The 19,825-nt window shown below is 37.4% G+C and overlaps 1 protein-coding gene and 1 non-coding gene across 2 annotated transcripts; one reads left to right on the top strand and one right to left on the bottom strand.

Moving 5' to 3' along the window:
* The first annotated feature begins 1,707 nt into the window (after positions 1–1,707).
* On the top strand, positions 1,708–19,041 carry LOC128241451 (innexin unc-9-like). Its single transcript, XM_052958379.1, has 4 exons — positions 1,708–2,754; positions 13,545–13,673; positions 16,155–16,374; positions 16,757–19,041. The coding sequence occupies exons 1-4, from the start codon at positions 2,363–2,365 to the stop codon at positions 17,609–17,611; spliced, it is 1,596 nt and encodes a 531-aa protein (XP_052814339.1). The 5' UTR covers positions 1,708–2,362; the 3' UTR covers positions 17,612–19,041.
* Positions 14,555–14,625, bottom strand: Trnag-gcc (transfer RNA glycine (anticodon GCC)). Its single transcript has one exon. It is a non-coding gene; the product is annotated as a tRNA-Gly (tRNA).
* Positions 19,042–19,825: the final 784 nt, after the last annotated feature.

Below are 19,825 nucleotides of genomic sequence, written 5' to 3'. Positions count from 1 at the left end.
AGTCATTCAAATAACTCGATTTCCCATTAAGAAAATGTGGTTAAGATTATACAAATATGCCTTTCAAAGGAAATTAAAAAAAAAATCAAATAAAATCAAGGGCCATAATTTGTATTTAGGCTTAAAACGGAGTTATGTTTCTTGTTGTAAGATGGTCGTAAATAATTTTGAATTTTATTAAGTGCATTTAATGAACGGTATAGAAGTTTTTTTAATTAAAATCCCAACTTACCCTTAACTTTTACTTGCCTAAAACTTTAACCTAAGTCAATCAGGGGCCATAACTTGTATTAAGGATATGGAGTTATGTAACCTCATTGGGTGATGGTCCTGAACAATTGTGTGAAGTAATAAGTCAATTGAATGAAGGGTATAGAAGTAATTAAACAATATCCCAACTTGCCCTAAAACTTTAACCTAAGTTCCATAGTCAATCAGGGGCCATAATCTGTGTAAAGAATAATATGGAGTTATCTAACCTCATCATGTGATGGCCCTGAACAACTGCGTGAAGTATTAAGTCAATTGAATGTAGGGTATTGAATTTATAAGTGAAAATCCCAACTTGCCCTAAAACTTTAACCGGACGCCGACGCAGACGCTGGGGCGAGTAGTATAGCCCACCTATTCTTCGAATAGTCGAGCTAAAAATCGTAAACTATAACGTTACTGGCATTTATGCCACGGTTTTTCCAAGATGCAATACACGTTATTTACGAGCGCTTTAAAGAAAGAATATTGATAGGAAAGTGTATTGAAAATTTGCACAAGTTTAATCTCCTAATGTTATTATGTCGATGGAAACTTTCTACGCTGAGATAAATACCCAGTGATGGGACATCAGGCGCGTAGCTGCCTGTACGCAAAAACGCAATTGCGTAATGAAGTTTTGACAAGTCGAAGTTTTTTTCAAACCAAAACCCTGAATTTGAAATAAAAATCGAAGGGGGAATGGGTGAAGGGGTTAGGCATCGTTCTGCGTAATCAGAAATTGGCCCTAGCTACGCGCCATTCGGAGCTCCTCGGCCATTTTTATCGAAAACAACCTCGGATGAATTTGGACGGTTAACATACTCAAAAAAATTGAACGTCAAGTCCTGCAAGTAGATCGCGTAGTAATAAATACAACTCTATTTAAACACTACATTTAATTGATAATATAATTTAAACAATATACGAACTACTTCAACTGATGTACCGGCTTATTTCCGAGGTTGTTTTCGATAAAAATGGCAGAGGAGTTCTGCATGAGCTACGCGCCTGGACGTGTTAGCGAAAACTACGATAATTTTGGAAGGCCTAAGATTTGTCAAATTTCTGGCAAACTATAATTTGCTTATTTGTTCAAAGTCGCGATTTGTATGATAAACATACATACAGAAAAATATTAATATCAAAACGGTCCTTGAATGCTATATAGTAAACAAGAAGGCAAATATTGAATATAATACTTAGATAGTGATTTCATTTTTCCAATTTGAAGTTATTGCCGAAGTGTCCTTCAAATGAAATAACCTTTTGAACAGATTTACAATTGTCAAAATAGAACCGAGTCGTTCTTTTGTCATAATCATTCACTTAAATCTACTACTTTTACGTCAAAGTTGATATCTGTGATTTTGTATGGTTTGTTAAGATTTAAAAATACTTTGCGCAGTATGTATATATTAATACTTGAAGAAATATAATGATACGGTGTATCATTTTGCAATTAAATTTATAGAAGGACTGGCATCCTTTTAAAGTTTTAATATTGTGTTTACAAATAAACAATGGATTGTAATATTAATATTTCTCCCATTTCTTATTAGCACAAAACCCGTGGGATCTAAATAATTTTAAATATCTTTAAGAACAAAAGGACAAAGCAATCAAAAGTAATGAGACACCGGTTTGAATACTATGACTGGATTACTGGATCAATGCAAAATGCGAACTGATACGTTTAAATTGTCTTAAACTTAATTAAGAATTAGTATGCATAATTTTAATAAGTAGGCAGTCTACTGAATGTGAGCTTATTTTAATTTAATTTTTTTGGCGAAAAGTTACTTTAAATACTGTGTATACGGATACATGGCATGGTGACAGACATTTGCCCAGTTAAGTTATGGACAATAATCATAATTAAGGAAAACGGAATAGTAATTAAAGATCAACAAACATGTTTAAAAATTAAAGAACGCTTGTTTTAGGGGGTGAAAGACCATGTCCAAGTATTAATTGAATTTCATAACGAACTCCAGTGAATATGACGCATTCAAAATTTAAATTTTGAAGAATAAAATCCTATGTGATAGAAGTTGATATATTTCACAGTGTTATTATTATATTATAAATAAAGTTACTTGAAGAAAGAAAAATGGCGCGAAAAGCCAGTGGAAACCGAAAATCGAACCGAAAGGGAAGTAAGAACAAAGCCAGGATGGCGAAGCAGGGCCGCCAGGGGATGCGGCGGCAGATGCGGAAGGGGATGCGTCACAGATTAGGGGCCAATAAGGGATCAGCAGGAAAGGCACCTCAAAGCAAAAGTACTAAGAGCTCCCACGCCATGAACAGCATTAAGGTCAGCGCTGCCATGGCAATGACCGGAAGCGCTATGGCCAGTCGCCACAGCGGTCATGGCGGTGCCGGCTTCGGGGCGGATGAAGAAACTCACATTGAGCAGGAAATGGCGTACATGCCTCTTTATGATCAAATGGACAACGACGATGACACATTACAACATCATTTAGATATTCTTAGCATCGAAGGGTAAGATTAGTTGCACCGTTTTCGCCATTTTCGTAACCGGATAACTTATTTCGCAATAATAGGGGTTGGTGTGTCTCAATGAATATCAAACTGAACTTGCTATAAATCATTAACTACATTACGAAGTATTTCTTACATTTAAAAGAAAATATACTGGTGTTCACGCCGCTATGCCGTCAGACCACTAGGCCGCTAATTTTACGCAGCTTTGCAGCTGGACCGTTAGTCCGCTAACTTTACGCCGCTTGGCCGCTTGGCCGCTAGGCCGCTAACTTTACGCCGCTTGGCCGCTAGGCCGCTTACTTCACGTCGCTAGGCCGCTTACTCCACGTACAAGTTTAATGGTTGAACATAACAAGCCCGCTACCATTAGACTCATTCTATATATTACATTGATAAATTATATAAAACAAGTTTCCAACATTGAGACCAGGGTCTTGTTGGTGATGTTGTTGTTGTTATTGTTGTTGTTGTTGTTGTTGTTGTTGCTGCTGTTGTTCTTGTTCTTGTTATTGTTGATATTGAGTTTATAAAGGTCTGCTCTCACCCTTTAATGGCTACATTATGCCTTGACTCATGCACATCCCCAGGTGTGACTTAAACAACATTTTGATTCCAAAGACGGAGTTTTGCCCCATCGGTTGGTGGGATATTCGCCAATGGAATACTTTTGAACCCGAAATGCCGCGAGACCTGCGATTAATGACATCTTGAGTGGTCTCACAGCTAAGACCAGGGGTGGTATTCAATATTCAACTTTAGTTGATTTTATGGCCATACATCATTGACATCATTCACTTTATTGGTCAGTTATTAATACAAATTAACACAATTAGCCATATCGTTCTGAGATCCAATTCAGAACACTATTTAATACCAGCCGGGCCATATTTAATATCATTCTTATCTTTATCTTTAGACACGCCCCAAGGATTACAGTCAGGCTCTTTGCTTGTTATTTTAACGGTAACATTAAAACTCATGGGTTATTAAAATTAAGTGAAACCTCAGGTGGTTATCTAACACAGCAAGGTTTTTAGTTCAAATATATTGGGTAATTCAATCCATTTCAACCAGCGTCTCTAACATACGTGCACGGTCGCAGAATTTTAAGATCGTCTTACCTTCATACTCGCTATCGTATTTTGTTCGACCGACTCTTTGTCATGAACGGTGTCTGAAAGTTGTGTTACCAAGGTCTCCATTTTACATGGCTTATTTTCATCCAAGGGAAGAAACGCGTGTGTGGTTATAACAAGGCTACAGGCTGCCTTCGTAAAAGACAATTCGTATCGCCATTCAAACCAACTTCGTAGATGTTTTAGGTTTTATGCGTATAATTTGTTGACGATATCACAAATATCTTTCTTGTTTCGCGAAATTGAAAAAAAAATGCATTGTGGTAAATGATGCGATGCATTGTGGGCCTCGCTGGGCATTCGCGCTTTAAACAAAGGGAGACAACAAAGAGTCCCATTATTTCAAGGGCAATAATTCATCTAGCAACCATATAATGGGCAGAAAGAGGCTAGATTCCGTGGAAACGGTTGCGCTCGGAAACGAAATTCGCGCTTAATATATACAACTTAATTAAATGCGTTTAGTAGACACAAGGGTTAAAAATAAGAGCTAGATATTATGAGTCAGTTCAGAGAGATATTGTCCATTGGCATGTGAACATTTTTTATAATGCCTAATGATATTAAAATAGATATACAATTACCGCCTTTGCGAACAAGACTAATTGTGCTCGAAATTAAGACTGACATTGTGGGCTGAAAGCTAAAGGTTGATATAGTTTTCAATAAAACCTCAGCATGCAACTATCAATCAGTATCGATGATCGATTGCTTGACCTATATCTTCTTTGAGATATTCGTTACTCTTTGTAAGCAGACTGTCTGGCATTCAATAAGGTTATTGCCATTGATCTCAGCCACATTTCAACTTGAGTTTCAATCATATTTGCTTTTTAATAGCTACTGATCAAACGTAGGTTGGTATATATTGATGAGATCGATTGACACCGTTCCAACCCACGCGCATTTGTATTGATTTGTCTGAAATTCCAGTAATATATCATTTTAGACTTAGAGCTGCACTCTCACAGATGGACCATTTTGACAACTCTTTTTTTTCGTTTTGGAATGTGCCCATTTCGCGAAAATGTCTGGAAACCATTGATATAAAACTGCTGACAAAAAATCAGATCGCATTTTAAATATTTCCGTTCGAAGATGTTTTAAGCCGAAAAACTCATTCTTCTCAAAGCGTTAGTAACGCTTTAATCCAAACATCAATTTTTGAACGAAAATATTAATAACTGCGATCTGATATTTTGCCACCAGTCTCATGTCACTGATATCCAGACATTTATGCAAAGATTGAGTCATTCCAAGACAAACATAAAAAAGTTGTCAAAACGGCCAATTTGTGAGAGTGCAGCTTTACGCTTTAAATAACATTAATATTGAAACTTGGATGATACGAGGCTCAGGGACCCCTTTCAATTAAATGATTTTTGTCCTAACTATGAAAACCTTATATTAGTAGTCAGGCGCGGTTCCAGGATTTACGGGGGGGGGGGGGGGGGCTAACTTAGGGACGTAAGCTTTTGAGTTGCGCCCCTCTCTGCGAACCGAAAAAAACCTCTTTTAGTCTGGTGCATTTGCGGCGTAATGGGTTGGTTTTTGTCTCTTTAATGGAATAAAAGTAAATTGGACAATTTAAGTGGTGTTAAGGTGATTAAGGTACAGATAAATAATTATTAGCGATGTTTTGGCGCTTTTCTTACTGGGGATTTGTGGCCACGTAGCTATCAATTAAAATAAAACGTCTATATAGGCGAATATTTTTTATCTGTTCCAAAAAAATGTATTCCTTTTTTTTATTGTTAAAGTAAAATGAGTTAAACATGAAAATGCATAAAAATATCAAGAAAAAAATGGCATGAACCAACATTGAACGCCTAAAACAGAATTTCCCCCTCAAGAAATCACGAAATAGCTTGACAGTAAAAAAGGCATTTCGAGGGTAAGGGAACTGTACATGCTATTGTCGCAAATTATCGTAAAAGTCAAGAAAAACTTCGCAAGTTGATTTTTGCGTACTAAATACACCGTTAAATAAAAGAAGAGCTTAACCACGTATGCATTCCTATAAGCCCGTGAACAGTGAGATGAATAAGGAAAAAAATAAACTGCTTTGTATAATTTATTCCTTGCAGTCACCAGAAGCTTAACCAAGCCCTTATTGCATTGTATAATAGACTCTTCTCTTAAACTTCCGTGGAACACACTGCCCCATTTAGCTTAGTGGCAGCGCGTTCGATTCGGGTGCTGAAAGTCATAAGTTCGAACCCCTGGCAGACTGACCGTAGAATTTTTTTTAATAATTACTTACTTCAAATCATTATGTGTTCGCTGCCCTTTCTTTTCTGACGAGCAAATGTTGGATCGACGATGTAATTCAGTAACAATTTTACTCACAAGCTAATGCACCAGTCAACTGTAACCACGGCCCCCAGGTCAGGGGAATAGCGGGAACTTTGCCTTTCGGTCCAGCCAAGCCCGGGTAAGATCCCCGTCCTGCGGGGACAGACTGCTGGTAAAATCCCCGCCAAATGACCCGCACACCCCAGGGACTCTAACTAAGGCCTATTCCCGGCCATTTTTGGTGCAAAGACAAAACCACCGTATTCGCCCGGCACTGCGGAGCCACCTGAAAGGTAAAAACACGGCCCATTTCCCTGGCTATCCCCGGTATACCCCGGACCTGGGGGCCGTGGTAACAATTGACTGGTGCATAACGATCAGTGATGAAATGCTTTCGCCCAACCTCGTTTTTAATTACTGAGAAAACGCATTTTCTCGCCAATTCGCCAAGACGCCATGTCCTTGAAAATCATTTTACCTTAATTACCGCGCCCCATTATAACGCGTTCTTATTTGATTAAGAATCACTTAGAGAATTGATCCTCGCCATAATAATTTTTGACTATTGAACGTGTCTGCTGTACTACCTTCATAACACAAGATAAAAATATGCATTTTGCTGTCTTAACGTGCGATAAAAGATTTATAGAATTAAGTACTTTGTAAGGGAACATTTAACGGCCATCGACTGCGAATAGATATTTTTTCATTGTAAGTTTTTTGCAATGCAACCCTAGAAGAAAAAAAAACACTGAGTTGATTGTCAGCTGTTTGCAAGACAACGCTTATAAGCCATGCGATACTAATGTAAATTTGCAAAGCACCGCTTAAATAGCCCATGCGAAAATATAAGATTTTTGAAAGGCAACGCTTAAATAGGCCATGCGATACTAATATAAATTTGCAAAGCACCGCTTAAATAAGCCCATGCGAAAATATAAGATTTTTGAAAGGCACCGCTTAATTAGGCCATGCGAAAGTATTAGATATTTGCAAGGCACCGCTTAAATAGGCCATGCGAAAGTATTAGATATTTGCAATGCATCGCTTAAATAGGCCATGCGATAGTATTAGATATTTGCAAGGCACCGCTTAAATAGGCCATGCGATAGTATTAGATATTTGCAAGGCACCGCTTAAATAGGCCATGCGAAAGTATTAGATATTTGCAAGGCACCGCTTAAATAGGCCATGCGAAAGTATTAGATATTTGCAAGGCACCGCTTAAATAGGCCATGCGATAGTATTAGATATTTGCAAGGCACCGCTTAAATAGGCCATGCGATAGTATTAGATATTTGCAAGGCACCGCTTAAATAGGTCATGCGATAGTATTAGATATTTGCAAAGCACCGCTTAAATAGGTCATGCGATAGTATTAGATATTTGCAAGGCACCGCTTAAATAGGTCATGCGATAGTATTAGATATTTGCAAGGCACCGCTTAAATAGGCCATGCGATAGTATTAGATATTTGCAAGGCACCGCTTAAATAGGTCATGCGATAGTATTAGATATTTGCAAAGCACCGCTTAAATAGGCCATGCGATAGTATTAGATATTTGCAAGGCACCGCTTAAATAGGTCATGCGATAGTATTAGATATTTGCAAGGCACCGCTTAAATAGGCCATGCGATAGTATTAGATATTTGCAAGGCACCGCTTAAATAGGCCATGCGATAGTATTAGATATTTGCAAGGCACCGCTTAAATAGGCCATGCGATAGTATTAGATATTTGCAAGGCACCGCTTAAATAGGTCATGCGATAGTATTAGATATTTGCAAGGCACCGCTTAAATAGGTCATGCGATAGTATTAGATATTTGCAAGGCACCGCTTATATAGGTCATGCGATAGTATTAGATATTTGCAAAGCACCGCTTAAATAGGCCATGCGATAGTATTAGATATTTTCAAGCCACCGCTTAAATAGGTCATGCGATAGTATTAGATATTTGCAAAGCACCGCTTAAATAGGCCATGCGATAGTATTAGATATTTGCAAGGCACCGCTTAAATAGGTCATGCGATAGTATTAGATATTTGCAAGGCATCGCTTAAATAGGCCATGCGATAGTATTAGATATTTGCAAGGCACCGCTTAAATAGGCCATGCGAAAGTATTAGATATTTGCAAGGCACCGCTTAATTAGGCCATGCGAAAGTATTAGATATTTGCAAGGCACCGCTTAAATAGGTCATGCGATAGTATTAGATATTTGCAAGGCACCGCTTAAATAGGCCATGCGATAGTATTAGATATTTGCAAGGCACCGCTTAAATAGGCCATGCGATAGTATTAGATATTTGCAAGGCACCGCTTAAATAGGCCATGCGATAGTATTAGATATTTGCAAGGCACCGCTTAATTAGGCCATGCGAAAGTATTAGATATTTGCAAGGCACCGCTTAAATAGGCCATGCGAAAGTATTAGATATTTGCAAGGCACCGCTTAAATAGGTCATGCGATAGTATTAGATATTTGCAAGGCACCGCTTAAATAGGCCATGCGATAGTATTAGATATTTGCAAGGCACCGCTTAAATAGGCCATGCGAAAGTATTAGATATTTGCAAGGCACCGCTTAAATAGGCCATGCGAAAGTATTAGATATTTGCAAGGCACCGCTTAAATAGGCCATGCGATAGTATAAGATATTTGCAAGGCACCGCTTAATTAGGCCATGCGATAGTATTAGATATTTGCAAGGCACCGCTTAAATAGGCCATGCAGAAGTTTTAGATATTTGCAAGGCACCGCTTAAATAGGCCATGCGAAAGTATTAGATATTTGCAAGGCACCGCTTAAATAGGCCATGCGAAAGTATTAGATATTTGCAAGGCACCGCTTAATTAGGCCATGCGATAGTATTAGATATTTGCAAGGCACCGCTTAAATAGGCCATGCGAAAGTATTAGATATTTGCAAGGCACCGCTTAATTAGGCCATGCGATAGTATTAGATATTTGCAAGGCACCGCTTAAATAGGCCATGCGAAAGTATTAGATATTTGCAAGGCACCGCTTAAATAGGTCATGCGAAAGTATTAGATATTTGCAAGGCACCGCTTAAATAGGCCATGCGATAGTATTAGATATTTGCAAGGCACCGCTTAATTAGGCCATGCGATAGTATTAGATATTTGCAAGGCACCGCTTAAATAGGCCATGCGAAAGTATTAGATATTTGCAAGGCACCGCTTAAATAGGCCATGCGAAAGTATTAGATATTTGCAAGGCACCGCTTAAATAGGTCATGCGAAAGTATTAAATATTTGCAAGGCACCGCTTAAATAGGTCATGCGAAAGTATTAGATATTTGCAAGGCACCGCTTAAATAGGCCATGCGATAGTATTAGATATTTGCAAGGCACCGCTTAATTAGGCCATGCGATAGTATTAGATATTTGCAAGGCACCGCTTAAATAGGTCATGCGAAAGTATTAGATATTTGCAAGGCACCGCTTAAATAGGCCATGCGAAAGTATTAGATATTTGCAAGGCACCGCTTAATTAGGCCATGCGAAAGTAGTAGATATTTGCAAGTCACCGCTTAATTAGGCCATGCGAAAGTATTAGATATTTGCAAGTCACCGCTTAATTAGGCCATGCGATAGTAATAGATATTTGCAAAGCACCGCTTAAATAGGTCATGTGATATCATTAGATATTTGCAAGGCACCGCTTAAATAGGTCATGCGATAGTATTAGATATTTGCAAGGCACCGCTTAATTAGGCCATGCGATAGTATTAGATCTTTGCAAAGCACCGCTTAAATAGGTCATGTGATATCATTAGATATTTGCAAGGCACCGCTTAAATAGGTCATGTGATATCATTAGATATTTGCAAAGCACCGCTTAAATAGGTCATGTGATATTATTAGATATTTGCAAAGCAACGCTTAAATAGGCCATGTGATATTATTAGATATTTGCAATGCACCGCCTAAAGGCCATAACATGCGATAAGAGATTTGTTGATTGTTCGCTTTTTGCAATACAATGCTTATTGGTCATAACATAGGATGAGAAGGTTAATGTTCAGGCCGTTATGAACTTGTTAGCTCTTTGCAAGGTAACGGGTAAACATAGGCCATTCTGTGCGATAAGATATTTGCTCATTGTAAGCTTTTTGCAATGGAAGGCCTATCGGACATAACTTGCGATAGGAGATGTGATAATATTAGAATCTTTTCAAGGTTGCTCTTATAAATTATAGGCCATAACATGCGATAACAGCTGTGTTGGGTTTCAGCTCTTTGCAGGACAGCGCGTTTATGACATAGCATCCGATAAGAGATTTGTTCATTGTATGGGTTTGAAGTTTGAACCTGAACTATATATATGTATTTTCGCGAGTGATGCAATACCTTTCTCATTTATCAGACGTTTGATAATTTCAAATCTGTGGTACGCATAGCAACATCACTCTGGTGATAGAGAGTGTGCAATGCATGGAGTTATCTTAACTTTCAAACTTAATAAAATTGTATGCTTATTCGATGAAAAACAATATCATTCAAAATACGCAATCGTGTATATGATTGAATGGTGCCAGTACATAGCCAAGAGATATTCCCAAGACAATAGTTCAGCCACCAATGTTGGCATAACTCAATAGAATTGTTTCCTATATGGCTCTGATTAGATAGAATTAATGGCATTTATTTACTTGGTATTCAGCACGGTGTGCCGGTCCCGGCCTTTTATAGTAATCATACATTCGTGAAAATGATATGTATCTGTATATATTTATCTTATGTATATAGCAAGTCAGGGGCGGTCCAAGGTTTGACTTAATAGGGGTCGTAAAATAGGGGCGTAACTTTTCAATTGCGCGCTTCCTCAGAACCGAACTTTATTTGATTTAAACAGTTGGCAGGGAGGGGCGAACATTTTAACAATTTCTTATCCGAAATGGTGCATTTTTGACATATTTAAATCCTTTTTTCTGCTAAACTGAAATTGAAAAGTATGCCTGGACAATTTTAGGGCGGGGGTGGATGCACCCACACCTGGAGCCGCTTGCAAGTATTTCTCACTGCTTTAATATTAACTATTTATATATTACTATTATCATACACACAGTCAAATGGACAAAATTATTGTTCAACACATTTTTGGTCAAATCGAATGAATTTACTGAATTATACGTTCATGACAAATGTTGTTATATTCTACTTAATTGTATTCATTGATTTTATCATTTAATTACAAAGCTTCTTTATATTGGTAAATGTTTTAAATGCGTGCTATGAAACACGCTCATTCTAAGAATAAACTTAATTTTATCTATTTACTGTAAGTTTCACCAAAGAAAGTTAAAAGATCCATTTCCGTGAATATATTCCATCCAAACAATTGCGGGTATTCTAAAGTATATAATGATTTCTGATTTCTATGCTTTGATTGTATGTGTTTGACACAATTTCGTATTTTACGACTTTCACCAAATACAGTTTCTACATACGTTTCATTTTCATGATTATACTTCATCCAAACGATTCCGTTAATTCTATAATATATATAGTGAATTCTGATTTCTTTGATTTGAGTGTATATATAATAAACGACTTTTCATCAATGAAATTTTGTCGTTAAATAAGAACTTATATCAAACAAATGTGAAAAGTCGTTTATTATATACACAACCAATTTTATTTATTGATTGAATGATTCAAATGAAAGACATTTTCAATCGTTCATGATGACAGTTTTCATTTAAATGATTCTATCTCAAGATTGAACTAGACTAAATGCAAAAAAGAGAAATCAGTCAATCGCCGAGGGACATGCTCAAGACTTAGTGATTTCTTTATCGTATTCGATCCACAAATATATGAGTTTTGGATATTCTGCGAACCGTTTATCGTAGTTTTTTGGTTTTATGTGAATGGTGTGTATAACAGAAAACAAATTGAAAGAAAGTTAAATAATATTACATACGAACGTTTTATCGGTCTTGAACAATTGTAAAATAAGTATTACGTCCAATTTCGATTGAAATAAATAGCAAAAAAAACAATATACAATAACAGGAGTGCATTATTTTGGCAATCAAATTTATATAAGTAATCAGCCTGCACTATTTTGTTTGAATATATCATAAGTTTTACAGTCGATATAAATCAGAGAAAGAATAAGTTATATTTAACAACGTTATTTTATATGCCTAAAATTGGTGTTTAAAGTCTTGCCAATTCGTATGCGCACCTAACGCCATTTCGGAAATGACGTCGTAAGAATTGTGTCCCAGAACTGTGCGCGATGACGTTTGATTTGGAACTGAGAGCGGTTTAAATAAAATTTCAAAACAGTGAAAGATATCCATTTGATATTTTCACTGTTTCAAACAGTGATATATCAATTTATTTCACTGATAAATCTCTAAAACCCACCGGAAAGCATCAAATAAATGTTAATATCCAGTCTAAAAGATATATTCTGTTACTATCTGAAAAATCATGAGTACTGAGCGTATCGTACTCAAATTTTACTAAAGATGTTTTAGAGTATTTTTATGGTGTGTATTTTTATTCTACCATTACATTGCCATAGTTATCTATGCATCTGATCTTTGTTTATGTGCTGTTGTATTAATTTCTTAATTAAGGAAGAGCTAGCTGACTTTATTCAAGAAAAATCCAAGAGCCCAGGCTATGTATGGGTACTTTTCACTAATTGATTTGATGCATTTTAACGCTCCATAAATTATTATTTATTTCTCGAAAGCATTATGAAAACTATTATTTCGCAGCCATGGGTGCATTTTTGTAAGATAACTTTGAAGTTTTGTGAGTGTGAAGTATTTGGTTCTGTTTTATTTCCATCAGTTTGGAAGTGTAATGGGTTGTGTGATTGATGAAACCTTGAGGAAAAAGATGATGACGAAGAAATTGAAAATCTGCATTGAAGTTCAGTTAACTTTTAACTTTTAAAACAAAACTGATGAAATCATCTATTTTTTTTTTACTTTTCTAAGATATGAATTACCATTTTAGAGTATCATGTTGCGATACGGATGTACTTTTCTGGTATTACGTCTCGTGTGACGTTTGACAGTGAAACCCCTTTATTTGAAAGGCGGACAATATAGGTTAATGAAAAAAAAAATGTTGCAACCTATATTTTGCGCCTTTATAGGTTTCATACCTCCGTGGCTGACAGGTCTAGTTCTTCATAAAATGTTTGATGCCGATTCTATTGACCGGATTACAACCTCATTTAAAATGAAATCTTACTAGCTATTTCGAACCCTAAATTAAATAATAAGTATGAATTTACTGGAAACTGTTTCGATTATATAGCTTTATTTCGATTAATTTTACAAATAGCATCCTCTTTTTTCAGTCTCGACAGTGTTATGGGCAGTTTCGCTACGTACGCTCGGCTTAAGGGCCGTTATGACGACGACTGGATTGACCGACTAAACCACCTCTACACCACAATCATCTTAATCATCTTCACCATCATTGTCAGGTATGTTATTTAATTGAATAGGTAATAAGGCATGTCGGCGGGGGAGCCGGGTTGCGGTCGGGCCTCGTCAGCAATTCGTGTCAGTGCCGTATCTTATACAGTATAGAGGGATTTTAAAATAATTTGGCACTAAAGACGTTCTGCCGCAACTATATTATCATCATCAGCATCAGCTGCATCATCATCATCATCAGCAGCAGCAGCAGCAGCAGCAGCAGCATCATCATCATCATCATCATCATCATCATCATCATCAGCAGCATCAGCATCAGCATCAGCTGCAGCACCATCATCATCATTAGCACCATCATAATATCATCATCAGCAGCAGCATCTTCATTGTCATCGTAAACTACAAGGTAGTTATCAATGTCGGCAACAAAAAACAATCAGCACCACCACAATTGTCATTATAAAGTCATAAAATGTATATCTACTGCTGCTCCTGCTGCTGCTACGACTACTGCTGATCTGCTGCTGCTACTTCTACTACTACTACTACTACTACTACTACTACTGCTACTGCTACTGCTACTGCTACTGCTGCTGCTGCTGCTGCTGCTGCTGCTGCTACTGCTACTGCTGCTTCTGCTGCTGCTGCTGCTACTTGTACTGCTACTTGTACTGCAACTGCTTATACTGCTACCGCTTCTGTAACTGCTGTTAATGCTGCTGCTTCTGCTACTCATAATACTAGTAATGATAATAACTCAACTTCAACAGTAAAAGGGTATTTCTAATTCGAAAAGTTAATTTCTATACTTGCCATAAGGTTTCAATAACTGTAAATAGTTTTACTTACATCAGCGGTATGATTTATTCTTCAAAAATGACTTAAATTTTTCCAACCTCACCTACCGCTTCATATCAACAAAACACTGTGCATCGGCCGGGAATCGAACCCGGGCCGCCCGCGTGGCAGGCGAGCATTCTACCACTGAACCACCGATGCTTACATTAAACGGTGTATTACCACGTAAATAAACCTTAGATACAGCATTCATAAAAACGTTTACGTCAATAAGAATGCCTCAAGCATTTACGTTGACGGTTGTAGAGACGTTAACGCCTGACTGATCTCAATGATTATTGAATAAACATTAATGAAACAGTTTTATTCGTATTACAACAAACGGGAAGGTTAATTGAAGTACAAAGTTGTAACTGAAGAGTGTTTCGATCCTTTTATCTTAAATTACAGATAATTTTATGATAAGAACGGGACTCATTTTGTCAATCTTCAGGATATTGTTTTCTTTAGTTGAAATAAAAACAAGTCTTGCAAATTTGCTAAAATAAGATTGCAATTTAACCAAAGCCCTGAGCAATATTTTCATGATCATCAACTGATAACGATTTAAAATAGAATTTTAAGTAGAGGATAATTCCTTTAGATTTCCGATTTTGGTCTGTAATGGGAATCCTACACGGTGTAAAATGCAATCACTTCAAAAAACATCCCTGATTTAATGCTGTTAAATCTTTTATCAGCATTTGAATTGTATTAAGTGCATATAAAGTGTTTGTTAAGTAATAGTTAGTGGATATGAGGTAAAATCTTAATGATTAAGAAGGGGGAATGAGCAAAGATGGGATGGAATGGGACGGGATGGGATGTGCTGGGCTATGGCTGAGCTGGGCTGGGCTTGGCTGGCCTGAGCTTAGCTGTCACACTTTGAGATATGTACAGCTAGCTCAACAAACAACTTGCGACTTTAAGTGATGGACTAGAACGTCAAACGACATTTTGTGCAGAATATACTATTTTTAAATGTTGTGTGCACGGCACGGCATAAGATCTCAATTTCTCCCACCTCAGATAAGTAGATCCCAAAAATTACCAGGCTACACATTCTTATCTGGCCCACCGGCAGAGATAAAACAAGTACCCGTATGGAACTCCTTTTTAATGATCATCACATTGTAATTACCCCTCTTGTTGAAGACTGTCGTCTGTAGCATCATAGACAGCTTGTCTTATGGCAATATTTAGAATGTTTATTAATTATTCATCGCTTCAAATGTCATCTTAAAAAGTTTTCACGCACTTATTTCAAGAAATAATGCTTCACCATCCTCAGAACTATTTAAAGACCGATTTGACTATTAACATAATCTGAATCACTTCATGACAACCATGAATTATCACATATCCACACGCATTTATTTTCACTATGCACAAAAGAGTTCCATCAAAAAACAAATGGTGAGAGAAAAAGCATCTACCATAGCCGCTCGTGTTCATCCCGACCCTCGCGCATGGTGTTTGCGGAAACTTATAAACATCGTTTCCGCAAAACACCCTACACTCGGGTCGGGATGAACCTATCTTACACTCTCGGCCATGGAAGATACTTAAAGTCAAATATTGTTTGTAATGTCAGTTGAACAAAAAAATCCATTTTCTTTATATTTCAGTTTTTAAGATTATTTTTTCAGTTATTTCGTTGTGTTGTTTTAGTTTAAAACGTTTATTTGCAGTACGAAACAATATGTGGGCGAACCGATCCATTGCTGGTGCCCGGTGGAGTTTACAGACGCCATGGTTGACTACACAAACAACGTGTGCTGGGTCTCAAACACATATTTTGTCAAGTTCGACAACGAGGTACCAAGGTATGACTACATCAAGAGGGAAACAGAAATCGGCTACTACCAATGGGTCCCGATGATTCTTCTTCTCCAGGCGTTATTGTTTAAGGTACGTATTATGACGTCACTCACGCATGCACTTACTCACGCATGCACTCACTCACTTATGCATCAGTTATTTGTAACCACGGACCCCCCAGGTCCCGGGGTATACCGGGGGTAGCCGAGGAAATGTGCCGTGTTTTACCTTCCAGGTGGCCCCGCAGTGCCAGGTGAATGCTGTGGTTTTGTATTCGCGCCAAATATAGCAGGGAATGGGCCTTACCTAGGGTCCCTGGGGTGCGGTGGAATTTGGAGGTGATTTTACCAGCAGTTCGTCCCCGCAGGTCGGGGACTGGTGCATCACTTCCATACAGTTCTGTTCTGCTATGAGTGTCCAGTCTCCGATTGAGAAGTAACGAAATTTGAGTTTGGCTCTTCTAATTTTTCAGATTCCGTGCATCTTGTGGCGGTTATTGACAGCGTCCGCGGGCGTCAACTTGGACAAGATAGTGACGTTAGCGACGGAAACCCAATACATTTCACCGGAAGAGAGAGAAAAGACTATTACGCATATCGTCCGCTACCTGACCCGGTGGCTGGAAAACACCGTTGAGCACCGGAGTGGCTGCTTCATCCGCATGAGACAAGCGATCTCAAACTTCTGTTGTATATTGTGCGGAAAAAGCTATGGGAACTACTTAGTGACTATGTACATGTTTGTAAAGTTGCTATACATGACTAACGTCATCGTCCAGCTTTTTATATTAAGCAAGTTTTTCGGTACAAGTTATTTGTACGGGTTTGAGATGATGGGGAAGATATCACGTGGTGAGGATTTAAAAGAAAGCCCACGATTTCCACTTGTCACGATGTGTGATTTCGGCATACGGCAGTTACAGAACGTACAGCAATTCAGCGTTCAATGTGTTTTGCCGATAAATTTGTATAACGAAAAGATATTTATGTTCGTCTGGTTATGGCTATTAGCGGTTTCCGTCCTTAATATGGCCAATTTTCTGGTTTGGACAATTATAATGATCTTCCGTCAGCATAGGATACGTTATATGAAGAAATTCTTAAAAGTAAATGATTTTTACAAGTCAGAATTCGACAAAAAGATGGCACTCAAATTTTGTGAAGAATATTTGCGCCAAGATGGTATATTTGTGTTAAGACTCGTCGGGAAGAACGCGAATGAGGTTCTAGTTTCTGAACTTATTGTCCAGTTGTGGCACCATTTCCGGGGCAAACCGATCTTTAAACACGCCACAAATCCGAATTCAGAAAATGATACCATCGTTTGACTAAACCTGCGATAAATCCTCACCATTTTAAAGGCTCAACAACGCTTTCCAAGCGGAACTGAAAGAGCTTATAGAAAATGACTAAAGCATTTCGAATGGTGTTATTCATTCCATTTTTCTCAGAAACGGAAGTATTAGCACGTCATAGAGCTGACGTCATATTGTGATTGATGATGATGTGTATATAAAAACACGTTTTTTATTGTATATGAAATGTTTGTAATTTTACTGAAGTGATAGTCAGACAGATTTCTGCATTTATGACCGTGTATTTGCATTTTTATAGGCGCTAGTCCTCAGTTCAATTATGCATTTTCAAACATCGTGTTGCAGTTCAAACTTTCGGTGTTATATTGTAATAAGTCTACTAAAGCATATAGAGTCACTACAGTAGCATAGTAATTGAAAAGGTCAAAGGTTGTTTACATCTTTGACAAGTCGCCGATAAAGAAGTTTTATCCCATGGCCGAAAACCGTAATCTAATCCGTACTTTCAGTGCTTTGATTTTTTATAAAAGGCATATATGCCGTACTTCGTTTACTACAAGTATCAATATCTTCATGAATAGTTAATTGGTTATAGAAAGGATAATTTCTAGGCACAAACGTAGAGTATTAATACAGAAATGTATATGTAAAATGTCGTGTATATATTCATACGTTGTGAAATTGGATAAATATGAAAATAAAGGTATTATATAAAAGTTACAGGGTTAGTAAGTGACTCGATATGGGATATACGGGGCAAAGGAACCCATATCAAATCGTATATATCACGTCGACAACAAGTTGATATGTTTAAACGTTTCATTTATTCATCGGAATATTCATCGGAATCGGAAAGTAGACGCCATTTTGGTACTATATAAAGTTGGAAAAATATGTGGTCACTGCGTGACCCGTCCTGGACCAATGGCGTTGCGTCATTTATGTTGGAGGTGTGATGTTATCATTCTCGTTCACCAGACAGATGATGCTATGCATACCATATTTATCATAATAAAACCTCTGATGAATGAGAATGTATATGATATGCTACATATATTTATATATATCTGCTGAAGTCGGTATAATGGGAAATTAATCTGATTCAAAATAAGCATCACGTTTTTATTATGAAAACATCAAAATACCATTATCCGAATGTTTCTGTAAAAGTCTAGCTTGCTTTGAAAGGAAAGATAATCCTTGCTTTTAATCCGTTGAATAATCATAAAAAAACAATGATCTGTGTTTTTGTTTTCCCTGAACCCACAATTAAAAAGTCATGTGTAATGATAACAGTTACATTTGTCATATATTTTATATTTTGATTGTTCGTACTTATTTGTACTTCGTACTTCAAGAGCCTTTGTACATTGCATTTCCCATTTAGATCTTATTAACATAATGCTAGTTGATTTATGAATAAACTATGCACTTAACTCGTTCTCTGTCGTTATTTATCATTTGAAACTAAACGGCGACGACTTCTTCTTCTTCTTCCTCCTACTTCTTCTTCTTCTTCCTCCTACTTACTTCTTCTTCTTCTTCCTCCTACTTCTTCTTCTTCTTCTTCCTTCTTCTTCTTCTTCTTCTTCTTCTTCTTCTTCTTCTTCTTCTTCTTCTTCTTCTTCTTCTTCTTCTTCTTCTTCTTCTTCTTCTTCTTCTTCTTCTTCTTCTTCTTCTCTTCTTCTTCTTCATTATTCTTCTTCTGCTTATTCTTCTTCTGCTTCTTCTTCTTCTTCTTTTGCTTCTTATTCTGCTTCTTATTCTTCTGCTTCAATTTGTTCATATTCTGCTTCTGCTTTATTAGCATCCAAGTGAACACTGATATATCCGTACAAACTACCAAGTAACATTGGACACTGCACCATGCCGTACTTGAAGGCTACCAACCAAGGAGAGTTAGCTATTGCCGTGATATTCGGTTCCTGATTTCATCCACGCATGGTAGACTTGAAGAAGGTAGTTTATTCGATAGAATGAAGCAATGTCGTGATAACACGGCCTCTGTCGTTGTGTGCAGGTCTGGTACCACAGGCGGGTCTATGAGATTGAAGACCATGCGGTGATTATATTGGATGTGCTGCCGAACGAACCTGGCAGCTCTTATTTGCACGGCTTTCAGTTGCTGTACATATGTGGTCAATGTGTTACATCTCCGCCATATCGGACTAGTTGCTGGTGCATCAGCCGATACATACTAAAAGTAAATCTTTAAATTAAAAAGGG

Source organism: Mya arenaria, chromosome 7 (assembly GCF_026914265.1).
Source record: "Mya arenaria isolate MELC-2E11 chromosome 7, ASM2691426v1".
Lineage (NCBI taxonomy): Eukaryota > Metazoa > Mollusca > Bivalvia > Myida > Myidae > Mya > Mya arenaria.
Note: the sequence above shows the minus strand (reverse complement) of the source record. Positions and strands in the feature narration are given on the sequence as shown.